Raw genomic sequence first — 24,444 nt, 5'->3', positions numbered from 1 at the left:
ACAATAGAGTTACATGACTAAAAACCATTGCGCGCCTACTGAATATCACGTTCAGTAGGCGCGCAATGGTTTTTGAACGCAGCCATTACGTGGTCGTGATGGCGCAGCTATTGATGACGCGTGTGGTGTGGTTGGCTAGACATGCCTACTAATTCGGTCCAAATTTTAATTAATTCATAAAAAATCAATTAGGCATCCAATTAAGTCAAATTTAGTTTCAGATTGCATTGTCTTCATGTCTTGACCCACGTGCCAACTGTGAATCGTATCGGTCAAGTAGAACTGTCCGAATTTTCACTCCTGCGTTTCCGTCTAGACTGACGACAGACTGTCGACAGAGGAAGTGAGTTAAATAAAAGCTTGTAAAAAAAAATTCATAAAAAACGTTTTAATAACAAGCTTTTATGTAATGATGCACTAAAAAGTAGAAAATAAATTATAGACTACTATTTAAATAACTATAAAGAAAAGCGTGGGTCACTTTAGTATCTATTGGATACCTTTACTAATGTTAAGGAAGACACCCACGCTTTTCTTTATAGTTATTTAAATAGTAGTCTATAATTTATTTTCTACTTTTTAGTGCATCATTACATAAAAGCTTGTTATTAAAACGTTTTTTATGAATTTTTTTTTCAGTACTTTACATGTTTTATCTACAATAGAGTTACATGACTAAAAACCATTGCGCGCCTACTGAATATCACGTTCAGTAGGCGCGCAATGGTTTTTGAACGCAGCCATTACGTGGTCGTGATGGCGCAGCTATTGATGACGCGTGTGGTGTGGTTGGCTAGACATGCCTATTAATTCGGTCCAAATTTTAATTAATTCATAAAAAATCAATTAGGCATCCAATTAAGTCAAATTTAGTTTCAGATTGCATTGTCTTCATGTCTTGACCCACGTGCCAACTGTGAATCGTGTCGGTCAAGTAGAACTGTCCGAATTTTCACTCCTGCGTTTCCGTCTAGACTGACGACTGACGACTTACGACAGACAGAGGAAGTGAGTTAAATAAAAGCTTGTAAAAAATTCATAAAAAAACGTTTTAATAACAAGCTTTTATGTAATGATGCACTAAAAAGTAGAAAATAAATTATAGACTACTATTTAAATAACTATAAAGAAAAGCGTGGGTCACTTTAGTATCTATTGGATACCTTTACTAATGTTAAGGAAGACACCCACGCTTTTCGTTATAGTTATTTAAATAGTAGTCTATAATTTATTTTCTACTTTTTAGTGCATCATTACATAAAAGCTTGTTATTAAAACGTTTTTTATGAATTTTTTTTTCAGTACTTTACATGTTTTATTTACAATAGAGTTAAATGACTAAAAACCTTTGCGCGCCTACTGATCATCACGTTCAGTAGGCGCGCAATGGTTTTTGAACGCAGCCATTACGTGATGGCACAGCTATTGAATGAAGGTGATGACGCGTGTGGTGTGGTTGGCTAGACATGCCTACTAATTCGGTCCAAATTTTAATTAATCCATAAAAAATTAATTAGGCATCCAATTAAGTCAAATTTAGTTTCAGATTGCATTGTCTTCATGTCTTGACCCACGTGCCAACTGTGAATCGTGTCGGTCAAGTAGAAGTTTCCGAATTTTCACTCCTGCGTTTCCGTCTAGACTGACGACAGACCGACGACAGAGGAAGTGAGTTAAATAAAAGCTTGTAAAAAAAAAATTCATAAAAAACGTTTTAATAACAAGCTTTTATGTAATGATGCACTAAAAAGTAGAAAATAAATTATAGACTACTATTTTAATAACTATAAAGAAAAGCGTGGGTCACTTTAGTATCTATTGGATACCTTTACTAATGTTAAGGAAGACACCCACGCTTTTCTTTATAGTTATTTAAATAGTAGTCTATAATTTATTTTCTACTTTTTAGTGCATCATTACATAAAAGCTTGTTATTAAAACGTTTTGTATGAATTTTTTTTCAGTACTTTACATGTTTTATTTACAATAGAGTTACATGACTAAAAACCATTGCTCGCCTACTGAACATCACGTTCAGTAGGCGCGCAATGGTTTTTGAACGCAGCCATTACGTGATGGCGCAGCTATTGAAGGTGATGACGCGTGTGGTGTGGTTGGCCTACTAATTCGGTCCAAATTTTAATTAATTCATAAAAAATTAATTAGGCATCCAATTAAGTCAAATTTAGTTTCAGATTGCATTGTCTTCATGTCTTGACCCACGTGCTAACTTTGAATCGTATCGGTCAAGTAGAACTGTCCGAATTTTCACTTCTGCGTTTCCGTCTAGACTGACGACAGACTGACGAGGAAGTGAGTTAAATAAAAGCTTGTAATAAAAAGGACACATTTGTCGAATTTTTCTGAGAACTGCTGAATATTCGCATTCCCTAGAAAACAACTCTTCAATTTTTTTGGAGATTTTCGGGCTTTATTGACGCAAATCGACACACAAGTTTGATTGATTATCTGCCGTTCCTTCCTCATTGTCGCGACAATAAAGCCTGACAAGAACGTCATTGTTATTTGTATAGTTACTGATCGCATTGTCGCCCGAGTTTCCTTGAAATTCTACCATCCCCTCCCTCTACCAATCATATATATTTTTGGAGCATTTTGGCGTAGGCGGGGTGGGGAGTGGGGGGGGGGGGAAGGTGATACAAACCACACCTCCATACATCCCTAAAATGATTTTATATATATATATATATATATATATATATATATATATATATATATATATATGAATACCCAACTTTAAAAAAAATCCTGGCTGTGCCACTAATGAAGCCACATAAAAAATTTTTCACTCGTCTCGCCTAAAATAGAAAGAGATTAAGAACGTCAAAGGCGGTTTAATCTAAGCACGCCTATACATAAAGTTGTTTGCAAACTTGCGTAGAGTGGAAAGACACTCGAGATAAAGTTGGATTTTCTTGGAAAATTCAAACTTTGTGAAGAAGACATTAACAAATATTTGGTGAGGATTTTTTAAAACTGAATTGATAAGTCACCCAGCCCAACATATCCCATTTAGCCACCTATCCCATTTAATCACATACCTCAACCTATCCCATTTAATCACATACCTCAACCTATCCCATTTAATCACATACCTCAACCTATCCCATTTAATCACATACCTCAACCTATCCCATTTAATCACATACCTCAACCTATCCCATTTAATCACATACCTCAACCTATCCCATTTAATCACATACCTCAACCTATCCCATTTAATCACATACCTCAACCTATCCCATTTAATCACATACCTCAACCTATCCCATTTAATCACATACCTCAACCTATCCCATTTAATCACATACCTCAACCTATCCCATTTAATCACATACCCCCAGCCTACCCCATTTAATCACATACCTCAACCTATCCCATTTAATCACATACCTCAACCTATCCCATTTAATCACATACCTCAACCTATCCCATTTAATCACATACCTCAACCTATCCCATTTAATCACATACCCCCAGCCTACCCCATTTAATCACATACCTCAGCCTATCCCATTTAATCACATACCCCAGCCTATCCTATTTAATCCCCTACCCCAGCCTATCCTATTCAACGTACATTAATATATTTAAAGAAAGAAAACAACGCTAAATTTACACCTATGACGGAAACCTCTTTCCATTTAAAAGCCTTTTTTTAAAAATTTCCCACGGTTACATCACAAAGCACAAAAAACCCGTCCAATTGTTTGCAGAAACTCAAAATACAAGACCAGCCATACAAGACCAGCCATACAAGACCAACCATACAAGACCAACCATACAAGACCAACCATACAAGACCAACCATACAAGACCAACCATACAAGACCAACCATACAAGACCAACCATACAAGACCAACCATACAAGACCAGCTCGCCTACTTAGACGATGTATTAAAACGTTCCATGAACTTCCCACACTAAAAAAATTACCTCCCTTAAGTGCTGTCGGTGTCAATAAAAAGGTAGAGGCACAGGTGAGTTCAGGTGCTAGAGGCTTCAGGTACTGAACGGGTTGGTTCATGAACTGAGGGCAGGCAAGACACTTGTAACACGTGGAGCGATGCTATAAGCTTTTAGCAACTCATTATGTTAATTACGGTATTGGCAAAGTGATGATTCATTGAGGGTTTAATAGAGCTTAGAAGATTTTGTTGGTCTTTTTATTTCTTCACATCGGAATTCAATACACGCCGACACACACACATACACACACACACTTACGCAGGCATGCACACACACACGCGCACACACACACCCATACGCACGCAAGCAACCACGCACGCACACACGCACACACACACATTTATTGTACAACGTACTTAATTTTGTAAAAGGTAACTAAAAAATAAACCGGGAGTCATCTCCCCTAAACTTTCTCGAATATTCTTATATAAAATAACAGGGGATGGGAACTCGGGCTATAGACATGATTTTTAATCCATTTTAAATACTTAAAGTTTTAAAAATAGAATAAAATCTCGTAGGCAAATTAATTGCACACCAAGTGAACGCCAAATAAAAAAGCGCATAATAGTGCGCAATATTATTAGTACTTTTAAAATTTACATTAGGTTTTTGAGAAATCGGAAGTAGCGTAAATTACTACTTCCAGTCAACGGAAATTACTCAAAATTTAACAGAAGGTAGAGAATTAGATCTTTTACTTACAAGTGAAATTTCATTTATCTATCTGAAATAGTACTCAAGTTATAGGCTTTTGAAAAATTCAAAGTAGGAAAAGTACCACTTCCGGTTATCGGAAATCGCTCAAAAGTTGATACGGATCTACGATTTTGATAAAATACTTATATATGAAATTTCATCAACCTAGCTGTAACGGTACTCAAGTTATCGTGTTTACACACGGACAGACAGACAGACATACGGACAAGATTGCAAAATTATGTTTTTTCCGTATCAGTGATGTGTAAAACGTCGAGATTTGTAAAAATCTCGATTTTTTTTGCACGATTACAAGACTTTCTCTATACTTCGTATATACGAGAAAGTAACAATTCCGAATTTAATAACTAATTTTTTTTTTATATTGCGGATTGATTTTCGTTTTACAATAAACATATACGAAACAAAAAAAAGTAGCGAGTATTACTTTCAGGTTTTACAATCAGTTTTTCTTCCAGACTTTTTTCTGCAGGGCGCACATGAAATTTTCGGGGGGGGGGGGGGAGGGGGCGGACAACAATTTCCGAGGGGGGGGGGGGCGGACACAGTTAAAAGTATATATTTCCTATATAAATTCCATTTCGTTCGGGGGGGGGGTACACTTTCTTTGGGGGGGGGGGGGGGGTGGCAATAGTCCCCCCCAACCCCCCCCCCCCCCCCCGAAGAGATGACTGGAAGAAACTCGGTTTACAATGACAATAAAGAGTGCAGAAAAAAAGCACCGAGAAAAAGTTTTGTACCCCCTCGCCGCTCTCCACGTGGTCTAAAGATATAGGCTAGAACAACAGCTGTCCAAATTCCAGATCAGAAAAAAGTTCCACCCTCAAATAACCGACCCACTTTCTCGCGTTGAAACAACTAACAGCTTAACCGACTTTACCGACTTTGTGTTTGTTAGGTTTTTTCCTAGACCTACGCAAATGTTGGATAAGTAGAGCATTTTTTTTTACCGGAAGCTGGTGCCAAATGTAAAATGGCGACCAGTCCACAGTTACTGTGGGAATTCGATATCGCGGGTTAATTGCCTGTTCGCTTGCTACCTAAGACACGTTGATTTAGCTAATTATGCGTGCTACGTCATCAAGCAGTTGTGTGTGAAACGTCACGAAAAGCTTTGAGGGAATTGGTACTCGGTCGGAGATTTTTTAAACAAAAAACGTTTTTCGTTTAGTCGCTTGATTAGGCGGCGCAAGATATTAGTTAACACACACACGCACACACACTAACACACACACACACACGCACACACGCACACACACACTCACACACACACGCACACACACACACAAACACACACACACACACGTTAACCCACACGCAAGTTAACTCATTTGTTCCATTTATAGAGAGTAAGTCACACCTAAAGCTTAGATGCGTTACGAGTATGTAGGAGTCATAATGTGTAGGGGATATTGTTAAATCGGAGTCATTGGGTGTAGAGGATATTGATATATCGGAGTCATAGGGTGTATGGGATATTGTTATATAGGAGTCATAATGTGTAGAGGATATTGTTATGTCGGAGTCATAGGGTGTAGAGAATATTGTTAAATCGGAGTCATAGGGTTTAAGGGATATTGTTATCGGAGTCATTGGGTGTAGGGGATATTGTTGTATCGGAGTCTTAGAGTTTACATGGTATTGTTAAATCGGAGTCATTGGGTGTAGAGGATATTTTTATCGGAGTCATTGGGTGTAGGGGATATTGTTATATCGGAGTCATTGGGTGTAGAGGATATTGTTATATCGGAGTCATAGGGTGTAGGGGATATTGTTATATAGGAGTCATGGGGTGTAGGGGATATTGTTATATTGGAGTCATGGGGTGTAGAGGATATTGTTAAATCGGAGTCATTGGGTGTAGGGGATATTGTTGTATTGGAGTCATAGAGTGTACATGATATTTTTATCGGAGTCATGGGCTGTAGAGGATATTGTTATATTGGAGTCATGGGGTGTAGGGGATATTGTTATATCGCAGTCATGGGGTGTTGGGGGAGCTTCTATATTGGCCCTTAAAATAATCGGTAAAGATAAAAGTTTCTGTTAAAAACACTTTTTTTCTCAATTATTTGAAACACCCTTTACGATCACCCGTAGGCATGGTTACGGTTTAGGCTATTGATACGTTTTAATTATCATCAATATCCCTTTAAAAAATATAGGCATTTATTTCGAAATGAATTTTAAAACTAACTGGTTTTATGATATTCAAAATTTTATTAAAGTGCCAAAGTCGAAGGGGGATTATTTGTTAATGATAAGGTATTATTTTATCCGTACAAAATTAATCTTTTTAATTAAAAAAAACCTAAAAATGTTTTGTCTTACATGTTTTAATTAAATTTCGTGCTGTTGAAACAGCCGTCAAATGGCTCTCAGGCCGGCATAGGAGTGCATTTTAAACAGTTTACACACAATCTTACAGAAGACATCGGCCTAAGACATCGACCTTCACAATCCTACAAAAGACATCGGCCTTCAAATCCTACAAAAGACATCGGCGTTCACAATCCTATCTAAGACATCGGCCTTCACAATCCTACAAAAGACATCGGCCTTCAAATCCCACAAAAGACATCGGCCTTCAAATCCCACAAAAGACATCGGACTCCCAATCCTACATAACATCGACCATCCAATGTTACATATAACATCGGCCTTCCTATTTTACATATAACAGCGGCATCCCAATCATGCCATATAACCTTGACCTTCAAATCTTATCATATGACCTTGACCTCGACCTTTCTAACCTACTATTTGTCCTTCACTTCTAAATCCTATCGTATGACCTCTAACCTGTTCCATGTGATTCAAACAAAACAAATAAAGTATATAATTAAAAAAAACAGTGGAACATTTGGATGAAATCGGGCGACACAATATATACAAATTTTAGCACTACACGAGTTACATAATACAACATACCATACAATATATCATATAACAAAAAGTGAAATAGTATTTTCGAACATTTAAAAATGCCTTAAAACTGCAACACACAATTAATTAATTAATTACAGAGGGAAAATGAAGTGCAGATCAACCCACACACCAATAGAACATGCATGAATTATTCGGAAAGAAATAAAAAAACGAATATCTACAACTAAATCAACTAAACAAAACTAGTATAATCTAGAACTCAATCCACGAAATAAATAGCAAAAACCTCCAAAACGCATTTAATATCTTCTCAGGAAACAACTTATTTTATAACAACAAAATTAAATGCCTAGGTAGTACATTTTTTATGATTATTGGTTGACTTTAAACACATTTTTAAATAAAATATTCATAAATAAACCGGTAGTGATCTCCCCTAAACTTTCTCGAATATTCTTATATAAAACAACAGGGGATGGTAACTGGGGATATAGTTATGATTTTTATTCCATTTTAAATACTTAAACTTTAAAAAATAGAATAGAATCTCAGTAAAAAAACAATTGCGCGCCAAGCGAACGCCTAATAAAGGTGTGTATAATAGTGCGCAATAGTATTAGTACTTAATAAATTTACATTAGTTTTTTGAGAAATCGGAAGTAGCGTAAATTACTACTTCCGGTCAACGGAAGCTACTCAAAATTTAACATAAGGTAGATAATTAGATCTTATACTTACTTGTGGAATTTCATTTATCTATCTGAAATAGTACTCAAGTTATAGGCTTTTGAAAAATTCAAAGTAGAAAAAGTACCACTTCCGGTTATTGGAAATCGCTCAAAAGTTGATACGGATCTACGATTTTGATAAAATACTTATATATGAAATTTCATCAACCTAGCTGTAACGGTACTCAAGTTATCGTGTTTACACACGGACACACACACAGACACACAGACATACGGACAGAATTGCAAAGCCCAGTTTTTCAGACTGGATTACGCATAAAACCTCTTAGTTTTGATAAATCTGGATTGATAATTTTTGCCCGATTAAAATAAGTCCTCTAAACTTCGGATGTGATGAAGGACTGAGGTGTAATACGGTGAAAGATGTTAAAATTTCAAGTGATTTTTGTGCACGATTACAATACTTTCTCTATACTTCGTATATACGAGAAAGTAAAAAAGACTAAAAATTAAGTTGTGTTTAATCCTTTAACTATAAAAACAAATTAACGTAAAGATTAAAGGCCGAACAAATTTAAATACTGCAAGTGTTTTAAAAGATGAAAACAAAACAAAGTTCCACTCACCGTTTTTCTAGAAGATCTCAAATTTTCTCCGCGCGCGCCACTTTGTTTTCGCCAATTGAACGCGCACCTACCAATTAGCAAACAATTTATCATAATTTATGCATTTATATAATCAAAAGCCAACACATTTTTTATTTGTTAACAGCGTAGATGAGTAAAATAAAAAACAATTCGTTTCTTAATTATTTTCAAAGATAGTTTTTAATTATTTTTTTTTCTTTTTCCCTTTGATGGTACCTTTCTCCAGAAAAAATTGCAGCGATTGGGGTGTGAAGTTGGTTACCATGAAAACAAAATAATTTTATGACCTCTGGAGAAAAAATCGCTTGGGCGATGAGTGCGGGGTGAAGGTCACGTGTGAGTACCTTCATCAAGGCGAGTAACTGACGCAGAACGGGGGGTGGGTGGAGGGGGTGGAGGGGGAGGGGTGGGGATAGTTCCGCGACTCAAAGAAACCCTTTCGTTTTTATCGTGGTAGTAAAAATGGTGGGTAGGTGGTTTGGTTGAGGCAGGTGTTTGCAATAATCTGGTGGGGTGGCGTGTTGGTTCAATTAGGTGACGTCATGAACACATTGTCCGGTGGATTTGTCCGTATCATAATCTTTTCCATCAAGTTTCTGTTTCACAATTTTTTACTTCAATGTTCTCTCCTAATTCAAAATTTTTAACTTCAATATACTCTCCTAACTTACATTTTTTTTCTTCAATGTACTCTTTTTTTTACTTAAATATAGACTCCTAATTACAATTTTTTACTTCAAATAATCTACCAATACAAATCTCAACGTGCTTAAACTAAAAGAGGATTAGCGGATGATTGAGTTTGAGTTGGCTCCAGAAGAGAAAATTTTGGTATATACATATTGCTTATATATATATATATATATATATATATATATATATATATATATATATATATATATATATATATATATATAAGGAGATACAGAGAGAGAGCGAGAGATATAAAGGCGTGTGTACATAATTTCATAGCTCAACTAGGAAGTCATTAAAATAAAATCAACAGAAATCATTTACCGATAAATCGACGCAACTAATGTGAGATAGAAATTTAAAATGACATTATTGCAATACATAATTTAAATTAGAAAAAAAATGTATAAACGCTACCTCTTGTCCCACCAAACAAAATAATTTGAAGAAAACACACTCACCTTTTTTAATGTGCTATTCGAATCAGTTGAAATCTTCAGTGCCACCGTTTCAATTATGTTTGGTGTGTAATCATGTTCAATTAGCTGCGTGTCAACTTGTGCCCACCCCATTTTTGTCAGCGGAGTTCAACAGGTACAGCAAGGTCGAGAGGTTGGGCCATATGGGCTAAGCTACCGTGTTAGTCACAGAAAAAAATTATATATATATATATATATATATATATATATATATATATATGGGGCCTAATATAGCTAGTCAATTAGCATTATTATACAACAAGCAAGAACACGCCTAAATCTGATGCCATACAACCCCGATCGCTACCCTTACCGTTATCCTAGCTCTATCCACTAGCACCCTGTAAACCTAACCTAGACTACACTGTGGAGTCAAGCAGCCTTACAGGTTATGACAGCATGTGGGTACGGCTTATCGGTATAAACCAACACATTTGAGGATGTGTTGTGAGTGAACTTAAGTTTAAACGTACCAGTTCCTCACCCTCTCCTCTCAACACACGCCCCCCCCCTCCCCCATTTATCAACAAACCTACTACCTGTGGCCCAAAGTGTTCGACTAAAAGATACGCGAAGTTCATTGAAGCGTGACGTCTATTCATTACTGGCATTCTAAAAAAGTCGTTGAGAAATCGTTTACGCTTCGGTTGAGAATGCCAAGTGTGTCAATCTCAGACACCAATTAAAATAATTTCAGAGACTAAAACCAGTTTTTGAGAGGATTAAAATAACTTAGGCTAGGGCGAGACTTAATCTTACAGCTCCTTACCACGCTTAAGTTGTATACATTATACATATATTAAATATGTAGCCTATAATAAGCTTTTATATGCATTATACACATTATACATCGTTTTAAATATATATATATATATATATATATATATATATATATATATATATATATATATATATATATATATATATATATATATATATATATAAGTTAACCAGAGGCGTATCCAGGTTTTCGTTGTAGGGGGAGCGAAAAGAGCAAAAAAAAGGCGCCGAATTTAAACACGTTCTAAATACGTGTATTATATATATATATATATATATATATATATATATATATATATATATATATATATATATATATATATATATATATATATAATTACTAGATGTATGTCATTAGTTCGCTATGATGTAAAATAAATTGAAAGTAGCACTCTGAAGAAATAAAAAAAAACACACAATGTAGGCCGACAAAACAAAAATTGTATCAATCTAAACAAAAAAAAAACAAACAAAATATACAACAAAAAACAATGAACGTAACACAATCTGTTTTGTAATTCTTGTAAAAAAATTTCTTACATAATAATTTCTGGGAAATTATTTAAGACAAGTGAAATAGGGGAAATAATCACTCTCTTAATATAAATATGTATATAGCTACACATTTAATTATAAATGTCAAAACGAATAAACAATTACTTTAGAATATAATGAAATTATTTAACACTATTCGTGTTTATAAAATGTTTTTGTCTATAATCAGAATTAAATATATCATTATCATAAATGCTAAAGCATTACAGCATAATGAAAGTTTTTGAAATCAGAGTTGGTATAAAACCACGCTTTTCGATACAATTGAAACACATTCGGAATAACAGCCTACATTTAACTACATGTCGGTATTTTAGTTCAGATCATATATTTTTTTAATTAACTACTGCTTCTTTGTTTTCCTTAAAGATCATTTTTAACATAGTGATAGGTATGGGTTAGATCACTGTATTGCTCACACACCCTTTTACTGTCCGGTCACTTTAGGTCAATTATCCAACCTAGTGTATACCTAGGTGTGACATTAATGTCGCTCTACACAATTGTGGTGGTGAGGTGTGTGTGGGGGGGGGGGGGAAGATAACCAACTCAGAGTGAACATAGCGTCAGTTTTTAGATGAATGTTCTAAACATACATATATATTACACATGTATACTGATTCAGAAATATATTTAAATAAGTAGCAGTGGTATTATGACAATATTTTTTTTTTTTACAGAGGGGTCCATGGGGGAGGGGGGTTGTAACTGTTTCATATAATTTGTAATCTTATCACTATCGCCCAAACTGTAAGAATACTACTACTTCATCGTGACGACGTTGTTGACCTTGTCAAAATTTCCCCACCGCTACGCAGCTTGCCCATAAGTAAATTTAAATAGAGGTGCCACATCAGTTGTATTTGTTTCTGTATAGTAATTTTTAAAAAATTAATCACACGATTCAAACTGTATATATAAAGTAATTTAAATTATGTGTGAAGTTTTATGTATAACATTTTCTAATGCAATTTTCGAAAGCAAATACATTATACAGTTGCCTTAAACTTAACACCCCTCTTGCCAAGTCTACCTGTAGAGGATTTTTAAAAATTCTAATGCATCGTAGTGGTTATTTTTAGAATAGAAAACTGATGCAGCTATTAATACGTGTTGTAAACGTAGACACTACTAGACTAGTACAATAATGCTTAATTGCTGCATGAAAAGAAATCTTGTGATTTACATATATGTGCCGACCAAAAATATTTTTTTAACAAATAACATTGCTTAAAACTTAGAGTTTAAAAAGTTTCCAAAAAGGCGCCACTTTGCTAAAAATGGTAAGAGGGGGAGCGGCCGCTCCCCCTGCTCCCCCCCCTGCGTACGCTACTGAAGTTAACACTACTTGCTTATTTTGTCCAACGTAGTGTCACGTTTGAAAGAAATCAGCTGGAGTGGGGGAAATGTCTTCATTACCGAAACAGGGGTGAAGGACGAAGCTCAAAGGAAGGCTCGGAAAATCATGTTATACAAACAGTGGAAAAATCATAATAAATCACACACACACAGACATACATAGACTCTCACACACAGACACTATATATATATATATATATATATATATATATATACACATATATATATATATATATATATATATATATATATATATATATATATATATATATATATATATACACACATATATATATATATATATATATATATATATATATATATATATATATATATATATATATATATATACATATATATATATATATATATATATATATATATATATATATATATATATATATATATATATATATATATATATACAGTGGCGTAGCGAGGAGGTCGGTGCGGCACTTAATAGTGTCACCACCCCCCCCAGAGGCGTAGCGACTATTCTCTTCACGGGGACAAACTTCCAATTTTCGATTTGCACCCCCCCCCCCCCCAAACTTCAGATTTGCACCCACACGAACTTTCGATTTGCACCCTCCCCTCGAACTTTCGATTTGCACCCTCCCCTGGAATTTTCGATTTGCACCACCCCACCTCGACTTTCGATTTCCACCCTCCCCCCTGAAATTTTCTCTACATATTTTACTATTTTTTGCCTTGGTGTCATCCCCCCCTCCTAAATGGTGTCACTCGGTGCGGTCCTTACCCACCGCCCCCCCCCCTCGCTACGCCTATAGATATATATATATATATATATATATATATATATATATATATATATATATATATATATATATATATATATATATATATATATATATATATAGTGTGTGTGTGTGTGAGCGTACGTGTGTATACGTATAAGGCAACCGACACGTAGCAGTCTATTTTCTGAACTTCGACTGTGTAGAATGCAGTTAAAGCAGCTCAATATAATCTTATTTTCGAATCCATTTGGCGCCTCCCTAGGGTGGGGGCGTTCCACATGCCCTCCCCTAGATACGCCTCTGCCAGCGGGGAGAGGGTGCTGGGGTAAGAGCTGGAGGTGGGGGGGGGGGTGACAAGCGTTGTGACACTGCCTAGAAATAGGTCAACCATAGTTAGGGTAGGGGGATGGGGGAGGGGCAGTTGAACTTGTGTTTCGCTTGACTGCATGGCGTCGTCCCACATAGAAGACACAGAAACCAATGACGTCACTAGATCGATGGGTCAAGTGAACCGCAAGTCACCAAAAAATTTTTAAATGTCGGGTTAGCGGCGAAGATGGTCTCAGGTGAGCGAATCGTGAGAGGAAACAAAGAAATTGATAATTTGAAGACATTTTCTATACTAAAACTCCAAATTAAACCATAGACCTTATCTTTGTCTAAGTATAAACTAGTGTAGTAGACTTTCTATTAGCTTAAGAGACTTCTAAAATTAAAAACTAAAAGGAACGAAACATTGTAAAAATAGTATAGCAATATGGTGTGGGATACAATTTTTAAATACTGCTGCACGCTAATAGATCTACTAACTTTGACAAAAGTTCCGTCGGGTTATTTAAATGTAAACAATGTTGGTACTTTCTTTCAATTTTACTTGCTGGGGCGCGGGCTTGTCCAGACTGCCGCCCCAACGCCCCAGAGTGAGCTGTATTAAAACCTCGAGTGTACCCTTCGTAAAGGTGGGGTAAAACACACCCTCTTCGACCGCCCTGGTGTAAGGGGCGTCGCCGGGCGCTCTTGGAAACCGTGGATTACGCTACCTCACAGAGGCGCAGCGACCCGTCCTGGCGCCCAGGGACAAACTTTTCGATTTGCACCCCCCTCAACCTTTCAATTTATTTTTCCAACCCATTTTGGCGCCCCCTAAGGTCGGCGCCCGGGGACATATGTCCCCCCCCCCCCGCCCCCCCCCCCTCGCTACGCTACTGCTACCTCATGACTGATGGATTAATTATTACAGTTTTCATCATCTGCCTGTCAGGACTGATAAAGATTTACAATAGAAATACTTCTTTCTGACACGTACTTTCATTCAATGAAGATAGTTTGCTTATACGTATTACTAACACACAACGTTTAATTGAAATTTTTATTTCTAAACCTGAAAATTTAAATGTTTAACTAAATGGTGATTCAATGTTCTGTAAAGATATATAAAAATGAGAAGGTTTTTTTTGGTAGGGTGGGCTTACAAGTAGAGCTGAAATATATATGGGATTAAAGAAAAAAAGTATTATAAATATTAAAAGCAGCCTTGGTTGAGTGCAATAAGACACATCATGTAAACAATTCTTCCATTTCAAACAGCTATATTAGCTATATCCATAGAAGTCCTTACACAGTTTTTTATTTTTTAAATAAATTTATTTTATCAGAAAATAATAAAAAATAAGTTATTTTGTAGTTTTATACAGTTTTAAATACATGAGCTTAAGTAATATATAAGTTTCCGGCAAAGTGTAAAAACCTGCATTCTATAAACTACCAAGGCAATATGTATTTTTTTGTATGCTGCCTGAATTGGGTCGTCAAAGTATAAAATACATCAATATTTCAAGCATTTCCTGGTCATTCTATAACGTACCCAACAACAAACAGGCAGAGTGTAGAATACGCTTGTTAGCGTTATGGTTAGGTTTAGGGTTATAGTTAGGGTTATAGTTATGGTTAAGGTTGAGGTTAAGGCTAGGTTTAGGTTTTAAATGTTGTTACTAAAGACTTTTTGCAATCTGCGAGTTTTTCACTTTGCCTGAGCAGTTCTTGTCATTCTATACAACGCTTGCGCAATTTATGTAATACCTAGGAAAAGTAAATAACAACGTTGATATATCCTGATTGTGTACATAGCAGAGGTATTCTTAAGAATAACTTAGAGAATATCTGATTTTCTAATTTTTCTGGTAACATAAAATATTAAAATCCACTACTATTTATGTTAATATAGTTTTTCAGACCGCTGTGTACGTTTTCTGTTTCATCTACTGTCAAATTTTAAATATAATATGAAAATTGAGTAAAATTGTTAGTAAGTTAATACATAAAAAATACAATCTACATTTTAAAATTAATAATAAAAAATAAAAATAATTTCCCCGTGTACGTTATTACTAATGCATATGTTTGTACTTGTCTTGATTATTAGGAAAAGAACAATTGATTATTTCCCTTGGTTTAAGAATATATGTAGGTGACTATTGAAGTGATGATGAGGGGAGATAACTATTCCGTTTGATGTGTGCTTCACTAGTTCAACATGGCATGTAATCTTGATATTCTCAGTAAAAAAATATGTAAATTGCCAACCGATTTGTTAATCAATCACAATCAAGCGGAATTGCGTCATTCTATTTTTAAACTTAACACGTATCTAATATTCTATTTTCCATTTTTGTTTTACAACTGAACTACCAAATACAGACACCAGTTTTTTTGTAGCACAACTTTTCAACATGGAGCTTACGTCACGTGGTCAGGTGTTGCCTAAGTCGTGTACTCATTCTGTCGCGCCATTTTGTTTGCAGGAGAGGACGAAGTTTCATTGGTGTTTCGGACTACAACCCACCCCCCCCCCCCCCCCACTCCCCACCCACTCCTCCGAATTTCTACAAACACCTTCGCCTAGAACAACAGTGTTTCTTTTAGAAATTTTTTTCTCGGGGTGGTGGGGAGGTTACTTTAAACTTTCGGCGCCCTTACATGCCCGGGGGGGGGGGGGGGGGACACCTGTTACTTAGAACACCTGTAAGATGGAACACCTGTAACTTGGATTTTGGAACACCTTTAAACTTGGAACACCTGTAAGAAGGAACACCTTTAACTTGGAACACCTGTAAGAAGGAACACCTTTAACTTGGAACACCTGTAAGAAGGAACACCTTTAACTTGGAACACCTGTAAGAAGGTACACCTTTAACTTGGAACACCTGTAAGATGGAACACCTTTAACTTGGAACACCTGTAAGAAGGTACACCTTTAACTTGGATCACGTGTAACTTGGAAATCTGTAACTTGTAACTAACTTACTTTGAACACTTGTAACTTTACACTTGTAATTACAGCACCATGTAGCAACAACACAACGTACACAAAACATCAACTACGAAGAAACCGGGGTAAATATGATTCCCTCTCTCGGTCAATTTACTGCAGGCCAGTGCTCAGTCATGCATGGGAATCAACAAACATTCACATGTTAAGGTGAACGTTACACTCGGTCAGGCACCGGCCTTGAACTTTAACAAGCCGTCAACTGAGAGACAGAAACTAGGCCAACACCATCTTAAACCTACGGACATAGCGAGACACCATTCATTTAATGTTCACTCGTTCAAACCATGTCTAATTCATTTAAATAATGACCTCACCGGCCGAAAAAATGACTTAATCATTAACATAATGTCTTCATCGGTAAAAACATGACTTTCAAATAATGACTTTATCTTTCACATAATTACTCCTTCTTTCAAATAATGGCTTAATCATTCACATAATTACTTAATCCTTCACTTAATCCTTCACTCCCTTGTCCTAAGCCACATAATTTCTCACCATTAAAATACCCTTTATGTATTTTGTGTCTTCAATATTAGCATTTATAATAATTTTAGTTACCATCATTGAAGTAGTTCATTGAAAAAGGCCCTTGCAACAAAAGTTCAAATTTCTCAATTTAAGTTGCAAAACAAACCAACAAACGTTAAATATGTGCATTAAATATGGAGAAAATAAATAAAAACACCAACACAAAAGACTTTAAAATTGTTAAGCAAATAAAATAACGACGAAAACTTAAAATAATATCCAAGGCCCAGAAATATATTTTATAAAGTAAGACAAAAAAACTTAACCGAGTTTTGTCGCACTTTCCCCCAATACCTGTTTAGACATCCTGGTTACGCCCATTAGGAACAAGAAAACAAAGGGGGACAACTGTGTTTTTACAGCTGAGCCTGTTTATTATTGCAGTGAACGTGTTCACAATGACGGATCTAGCAAATTTGTCTCGAAGCGTTCGTCCATAACGATTCATAGTCTTTATTTTGAGGTTTTGCTAAAAAGCCCCCCACCCCCAATATATACATATACATATATATATATATATATATATATATATATATTATATAGGCTATATATATATATATTATGTGATAGAAATAGTTTGTTAACAATTTATCGATGTTATTTTGAATGAAGTTCTAAACTAATCAACAGGTAAGGAACCTTAACCAAGGCAACCGTGTTAATGTAAAACATTTTACCAACGGAAGCATCAAACAACTTGGCTAATGTTTAAAAGATGTACAAAACCACTCAAGCGAGATTTACCTGCGGCAGTACTCACCCAAGCGCTACGTTTTTTTTCTTATCTTTAAACGGGTGAGGTAAGGTAGGTGTGACGTCAGAGGTCTGTGTACGCTGTTACCTGGGTACTATTTCACACATAAGTAGTCTACTGAGATGTTGGTTACCATAGAAACGCTTCTGTAAGGACCAGGAGAAGGGCTAGTGTTGAGGCTGGGTTAGCAATAAATCGAGCAAGTAGACCGTGATAATGGTTTATGCAGCACTATTTTCACAGAGGAAAAACAACTGGTTTGTGGCAGCTAAAGTTGATCATACAGTGGGAATGTTTTAGTGGGAGAGGTTCATTAGGGAACCAAAGGTATAACCGTTGTAGTTCTGCCTCAAACATGATGGCGTGTAGTGATTAACTTCCTGGACATCTTGATGTCAAAGACATTTGGATGTCACGTGATATCAACCAGGCTATGTCACATGTCATCTTACTACCAACATGCAACATTTCTTTGATCAACTTAGTGGCACACAACTTGCCCCCAAAACACTGAACACCCAACACCACACATACGCACCTCGCGTCCAGCTAGTAGATGGACAGTACAGGGCAATTGAGCCATGGGATGCAAATGATAAAGACGAAGTTAGGGAGCATCTAAGTAACAATAGAAATTTCTTAAAGCATTGGGACAGTTATGATGTTGACGGAGAAAGACAAAATGAAATGCTTAGAGAAGCAAGGCGTAGAGAGGTAGAAGATGCCATTGGAGTAGATGGCCAAACTGAAACACATCATACTACTGCAACATCACAGCACACTATACACCCCAACATCCTGATATCACACATCATCTACCATCCAGCACAATAAAACACCAGCAACTGTGAACATATGTTTTTATTTCATAATTTCAGATGCTCTGTTATAGTAAGCTGAGACAAAGGAGAACAGCTACAACCCTGACCCCACCCCAAGGTGTGGGTTCAAATCCAGGCGAGCTGCAGATAAATAAACGACTTTTTAATTGTCTGGTTTTCTTTCTCATTTGACATCTGCTCCAGTGAATTAATATTCAACAATTGATCATGACACTGAGTATGTACACTGCCTTCTAAAACATTGAGAAACTAAACAATTAATAAGGGGATGTAACTCACACTAAAAGGGAAGTAATTTACTCCTTTTAAAAAATTATATTAAAAAATCTAGAATGGGGAAATGTACAGAAAACAAAACCATATTAAATTTAATTTAAGTAGTGTTAATGACAACTTTTAAGTTACAATGTAAAAAGTAAATTTGTCCCTTCATTAACTTGAAACAATGATTTTGTCAACTCCCTCAACAGACACATCTTATTAAACCCATCAGACCAAAAACAAGCTTGATCTGGCCACAAAACTCACCAGGAAAAAATTGATCTTAGCATGAAAAACAATTACATTAAGTTACAGTATTCAAAAGATAAATTATGCCTAAAAAAATTACAAAAGAGAATTATGCAATACAAATTAAAAAATAAAAATAAATAAAATTTAATTTTTTTTCCCAATCCACATTTTTAAAAAATACCATTGAATTCAATTTTTCAGATATCAAATTAGAAATTTTGTATAACTTGTAATCAAATTAAAATCTGTTTTCGAAGTAAAAACTTATTGCTTGAAAATAAAATTGAAAATGTCCCACTTAGGAAGCGGAGAGACAAATGTTAGTTTACTCTGGTATGTCAAACGTATGACAAGTGTGGACAAATTACAAATGTTACAACCTTAGCACAAAACAAAAGATATAATCTCATTAAGGACAGCACATTAATCAACATATTTGTTAATCAACAAATCTGTTGATTAACAAACTATGCCGCAATAGTATTTTATGAGTGAAGTAAAATTGTTGAAGACACAATATGTAATAAAATTTTGGGACAATCAATGTTGTATGGCCACAGACAAACGTATGAGCACAAACGTATGGGCAGACAAATGATGTACGGACACAGACAAATATTGTATGACGACAGACTAATTTTGTCTGGGAACAGACAAATGTGTACGGGCAAAGACAAATGTATGGACAGACAAATTATGTATGGGCATAGACCCACGTTGTATGTGCACAATCAAATATCGTATGGACATAGACTAATGTTGCGTGTGGACAGACTAATGATGTTACAACAACATAATGTGCTACGTAAAAGTCATCTTGTTTTTATTCATCATTTAAGTTTTTTTCAGTCACCGTGGACTAAAGTACACAAATCTAAAAATAGCAACACAGATAAAAAAAAAACAAAAAACAAACAGTAATGTTAAGGAACAGGAAAAAAAAATGTCTTCATTTAATTTTTTTTATAAAACACTTAGAAAAAAAAATTGGATATAAAAAGTATTTACAGTTGTGACAGGGAGTTAGATAACATGCACCTCCATGTACGTTAAATAACAGTGTAGACCCAAATCACAGTTAACTCGTACCCTTATCAACCAGATTGTTTTACCATTAAATTATTAAGTATCTCGTCCACTTTCTTATTTCCTTTGGTGGAGATGCTATTTGAATCACTGGTTTCACTCAAGAATTTAGACTGAGTTAATTATCTCTACATAGCAGGAGAAAGAGGTTTCAGATTTGCAAATACGAAAAAAAAAATTTAAACATAATTGAATATCGGATAGAATGTGCAAACATTTGAAAAAAAGTGAAAATAAAATAGACTCTGTTTTAGTCATTAAACTGACAAGGTCAATACATCTATTTTGTTTTAGCATTCTTTGGCCAGATAAAAAGCTGGTTTTGTAAGCAAAAAACAGATTTGGTAATTCTTTATTTACAATCTGTTGATTAATTAATCTTTTAACCCACACTTTGGTACAAATTTTAAAACCAGCTGTTACAATATTCTGTTAACTGACCAATGGTATCACAGCATCCTAAAGCATGATGGTATGGATGGACATGATCACCTACTATGAAAGCAATGCTTGATGCCTTAAGTACATTACATACTGCCTTGATTCAGGCAGAAAATGACCAGACCATAAACCTTTCTTGACCCAGGGAATAGGATAGAGACCTATGATGCCAAAGTAAATAGATTTGCCATTTATCAGAGAACATATACACAGATTTGTAGGGACAATAAACTAGGGCTGGCAGTTCTTACAGGTCATTGACCTGCATGTCAAAGGTCAATAGAGAAATGCCATGTTGGCATAAAAGAGGTACGTAAAGAACATTATGTAGCTACAATTGAAAGTCGTGTCGATGGAATCACGGAGAGAAGAAACTTAAGACCTCACTTGTTTAACATAAACTGGCAAGAGATAAATGTAGCTGAGTATGAAGCTACATTCACATCAGGAACAAGAGATGAAGCTAACTTCACATCAGGAGCAAGAGAAAGCTAACTTCACATAGTAGCTCTAGATGGATGATAATTTGGAACTGACAGTTAACTTTATTTCTAAAATCATCTCCTTTCTTATTTCCCTTTTATTTTGAAAAAAAAAAGTTTTTCAAGCAAAAAAATGTCATAGATGGATAAATGCCTGATATTTTAATGTAACATGACAACAGTAAAAAAAAAACAGTTACCTACAGAATTAATGAATTAAAATTGTTGATTTGATGAGAAAACTAGTCAAAGTTATACAACAGAAACAGTGGTCTGTAGATTAAATGATTTAAAGTCTGATCATAGTTCACTAGATTTACAAAACAACTGCAATAAATTTACAAAAGTTGACAAATATCTAAAACAAAAAATCTTTTAGATAAAAAAAAAAAAACCAACAAAGTTAGGAATGTTACTGTGTGAAAAAAAAATTTCTATTGTGCTGAAGGGAGGGGGGAGTATTGCACACAATTGGATGCACTAAATATACATGTGTAAAATACGTGTTGATTTGATTATATACATCGCTTGGCATTGAAACCGCACACCGTCCACATACCTCATGACATGTCATGTGTATGACATGTACAATACTGACATGTCATTTGACATGACATGTCAGCAGCTCCAACTACGGCATATATTGGCATTAAACAACCTACAAAAAATAATTACAAAAAAAATTGAATTCACACAACCCAGATTAAAAGTTATTGAAATTTCACACCACGATAAAGTATATTAAAATTATGAGAATTTGTATCACATAGCTTGAAAGGTAAATAATTCTTAATTCATAAAATACAAATTTTACTTGAATAAATCAATTGTGATTTTTTTTTTACAATTAAAAGTGCTTAGAATAAAATAAAACAGAATATTTTGAAAAATAAAATGTGTTTGTTACTAATAAAATATGAACATTAAAAATGTAACAACTAGAATACAGTAGTTAGGGTGAAACTTTCAATGAAGAAAATGATCCAATTAATAAATTGCCAGATAATGCTTCAATACAGTCCGCTTGAAGATATGCCTATCTGTATATACTTTGTAATTTTTGTCCAATTCACAGCAAATACCAAAATGCGTAAGCAAATCCTTATTTAACAAAAACCAACATTAATTCTTAATTTTAACAATCGAAAAGATTTTTTTCTTTGCAAATTTTTTGAAGATCCAGGAAGAATTCATGCTAATAAATTATGAAAATGGAATGATAAGCAATACAAAATGGTTTCATTAAAATAAATGTATACAAAAAAACAAAGCTTGGCAAAGAAAGAATGTACACAAGATCAAATGTACACACAACAAGTCTCTGTGTATTAATTGTGTACAGAGAGATGGTTTTACTTTGCTCAAGTTTACAAATCATGCCTGTCTCATTGAAGTTACGTGTCTTTAGAGTTTTATTTTGTACAGGTAGTCTAGATAAAATTAAACACCAAATTTTTTTTTTACAGCTGTTGTTAAAGAAAATGTGAAAGTTTCCCCACCAGAATACATTGCTTCATCTAAGTCAAATGCACTGTGTCCAGTCCAACCCATGATACTGGGTCAGACCCATGATACTGGGTCAGACCCATGGGCACTCAGTAGACAGGGAACTAGAACTGGTCAGCCTGAGACACTTGTCATTGACCAGAAACTTGACAAAACTACTTGACATTTTAAAAATGGACAAGCTGACAAGATCAGGAATGCCAGCCCCATATAATCTGGTGTAGTCTTGTAAGATTAATCCTGCTGTGGGATTAACTAGTAAGCTTACAGTTAAAATAAAAACTAAATTGGGTAAGTTCCACTTAAGTTCCATTTTCAAATATTTGTACAGAAATGTAAGGATTTGATATTTTAAAGCCAGTTTCTGTTGCAGAAATTTGCTCTTATAATTCATTTACCTAGATATGCAAAACTGCTCATCCTAGAAATTTCTAATACAATAAGACAGTAAAACAACTGATCATTACATATGGACTAAAACATTTTAATTCTCTTTACTAGACTGGACATCAGTCTGTATGTTACTCGTAGAAGACAGCTTGTTCTAATATGTACACATAAAGCTTACCGGTTTTCTTAACCATAAAAAAAGTGGTTATACATAAACTGACCCAAACCTTCTCTGCAGTGAGCAGCCCCCTATACATACAGAATCCTTGTTTAAATATTACATGAACACCAGTATTAAAAAAAATATCGTCAACATATTTTCTTTTTTTCACCATTTGATTAAATTGTTCAATGCTTATGAATGATACTGATCCAACTGTGGCTACCAGGGGCAGACAACTTTATTTTTTCTTCAGACTGCTGGATGTGGTTGACTTCATGTAGGATGACCCAGAGTTGACTCCCCCTGTCAGGTTTGTCAGGGACCCCCCCAGGCCAGGCATGCTCCGCCTGTTGTAGGGGTTACCTCCCTTCTGGGAGTTCTTCCTCTTCTTGTCCCAGACCAGTTTGTCAGGCTGGACAAACACGCCGTGGCGCGACCTGCACTGGAAGTACCTGATCCCCTTGACGGCACCGTCGTTTTTACCTGAAACACAGAGAAGGTGAGAGTAAAACAACTGTCAAGTCCACAGGAAAGGTAGATCTAGAGATGGTGTGAGAGAAATCTAAAACAACTGTCAAGTCCACAGGAAAGGTAGATCTAGAGATGGTGTGAGAGAAATCTAAAACAACTGTCAAGTCCACAGGAAAGGTAGATCTAGAGATGGTGTGAGAGAAATCTAAAACAACTGTCAAGTCCACAGGAAAGGTAGATCTAGAGATGGTGTGAGAGAAATCTAAAACAACTGTCAAGTCCACAGGAAAGGTAGATCTAGAGATGGTGTGAGAGAAATCTAAAGCAACTGTCAAGTCCACAGGAAAGGTAGATCTAGAGATGGTGTGAGA

The 24,444-nt window shown here is 35.3% G+C and overlaps 2 protein-coding genes across 9 annotated transcripts in view; both read right to left on the bottom strand.

The window, feature by feature from the left end:
* The window catches only part of LOC131949706 (arginase-1), a 30,296-nt gene extending 20,136 nt beyond the window's left edge, over positions 1-10,160 (bottom strand). Inside the window, exons 1-2 of the mRNA XM_059311570.1 lie at positions 10,091-10,160; positions 8,916-8,982 (exon numbers count right to left, since the gene is read on the bottom strand). The gene's annotated coding sequence lies outside the window, so the exon portion shown is untranslated. The remainder of the gene's footprint in view (positions 1-8,915; positions 8,983-10,090) is intronic.
* Positions 10,161-19,022: 8,862 nt separating this feature from the next.
* LOC131949721 (kinesin-like protein KIF13B) overlaps positions 19,023-24,444 on the bottom strand; it is a 279,264-nt gene continuing 273,842 nt past the window's right edge. For all 8 annotated transcript variants that reach the window (XM_059311582.1, XM_059311583.1, XM_059311585.1 and 5 more), the window contains one exon: positions 19,023-24,085. In XM_059311582.1, coding sequence (XP_059167565.1) covers positions 23,841-24,085 — 245 coding nt within the window. In that variant the 3' untranslated portion in view covers positions 19,023-23,840. The remainder of the gene's footprint in view (positions 24,086-24,444) is intronic.

Source organism: Physella acuta, unplaced genomic scaffold (genome assembly GCF_028476545.2).
Source record: "Physella acuta isolate Inbredline_101_S28 unplaced genomic scaffold, ASM2847654v3 ptg000710l, whole genome shotgun sequence".
In the NCBI taxonomy this organism is placed as follows: domain Eukaryota; kingdom Metazoa; phylum Mollusca; class Gastropoda; family Physidae; genus Physella; species Physella acuta.
The sequence above is the reverse complement of the archived record's forward strand: the minus strand, read 5'-3'. Positions and strand labels throughout refer to the sequence as shown.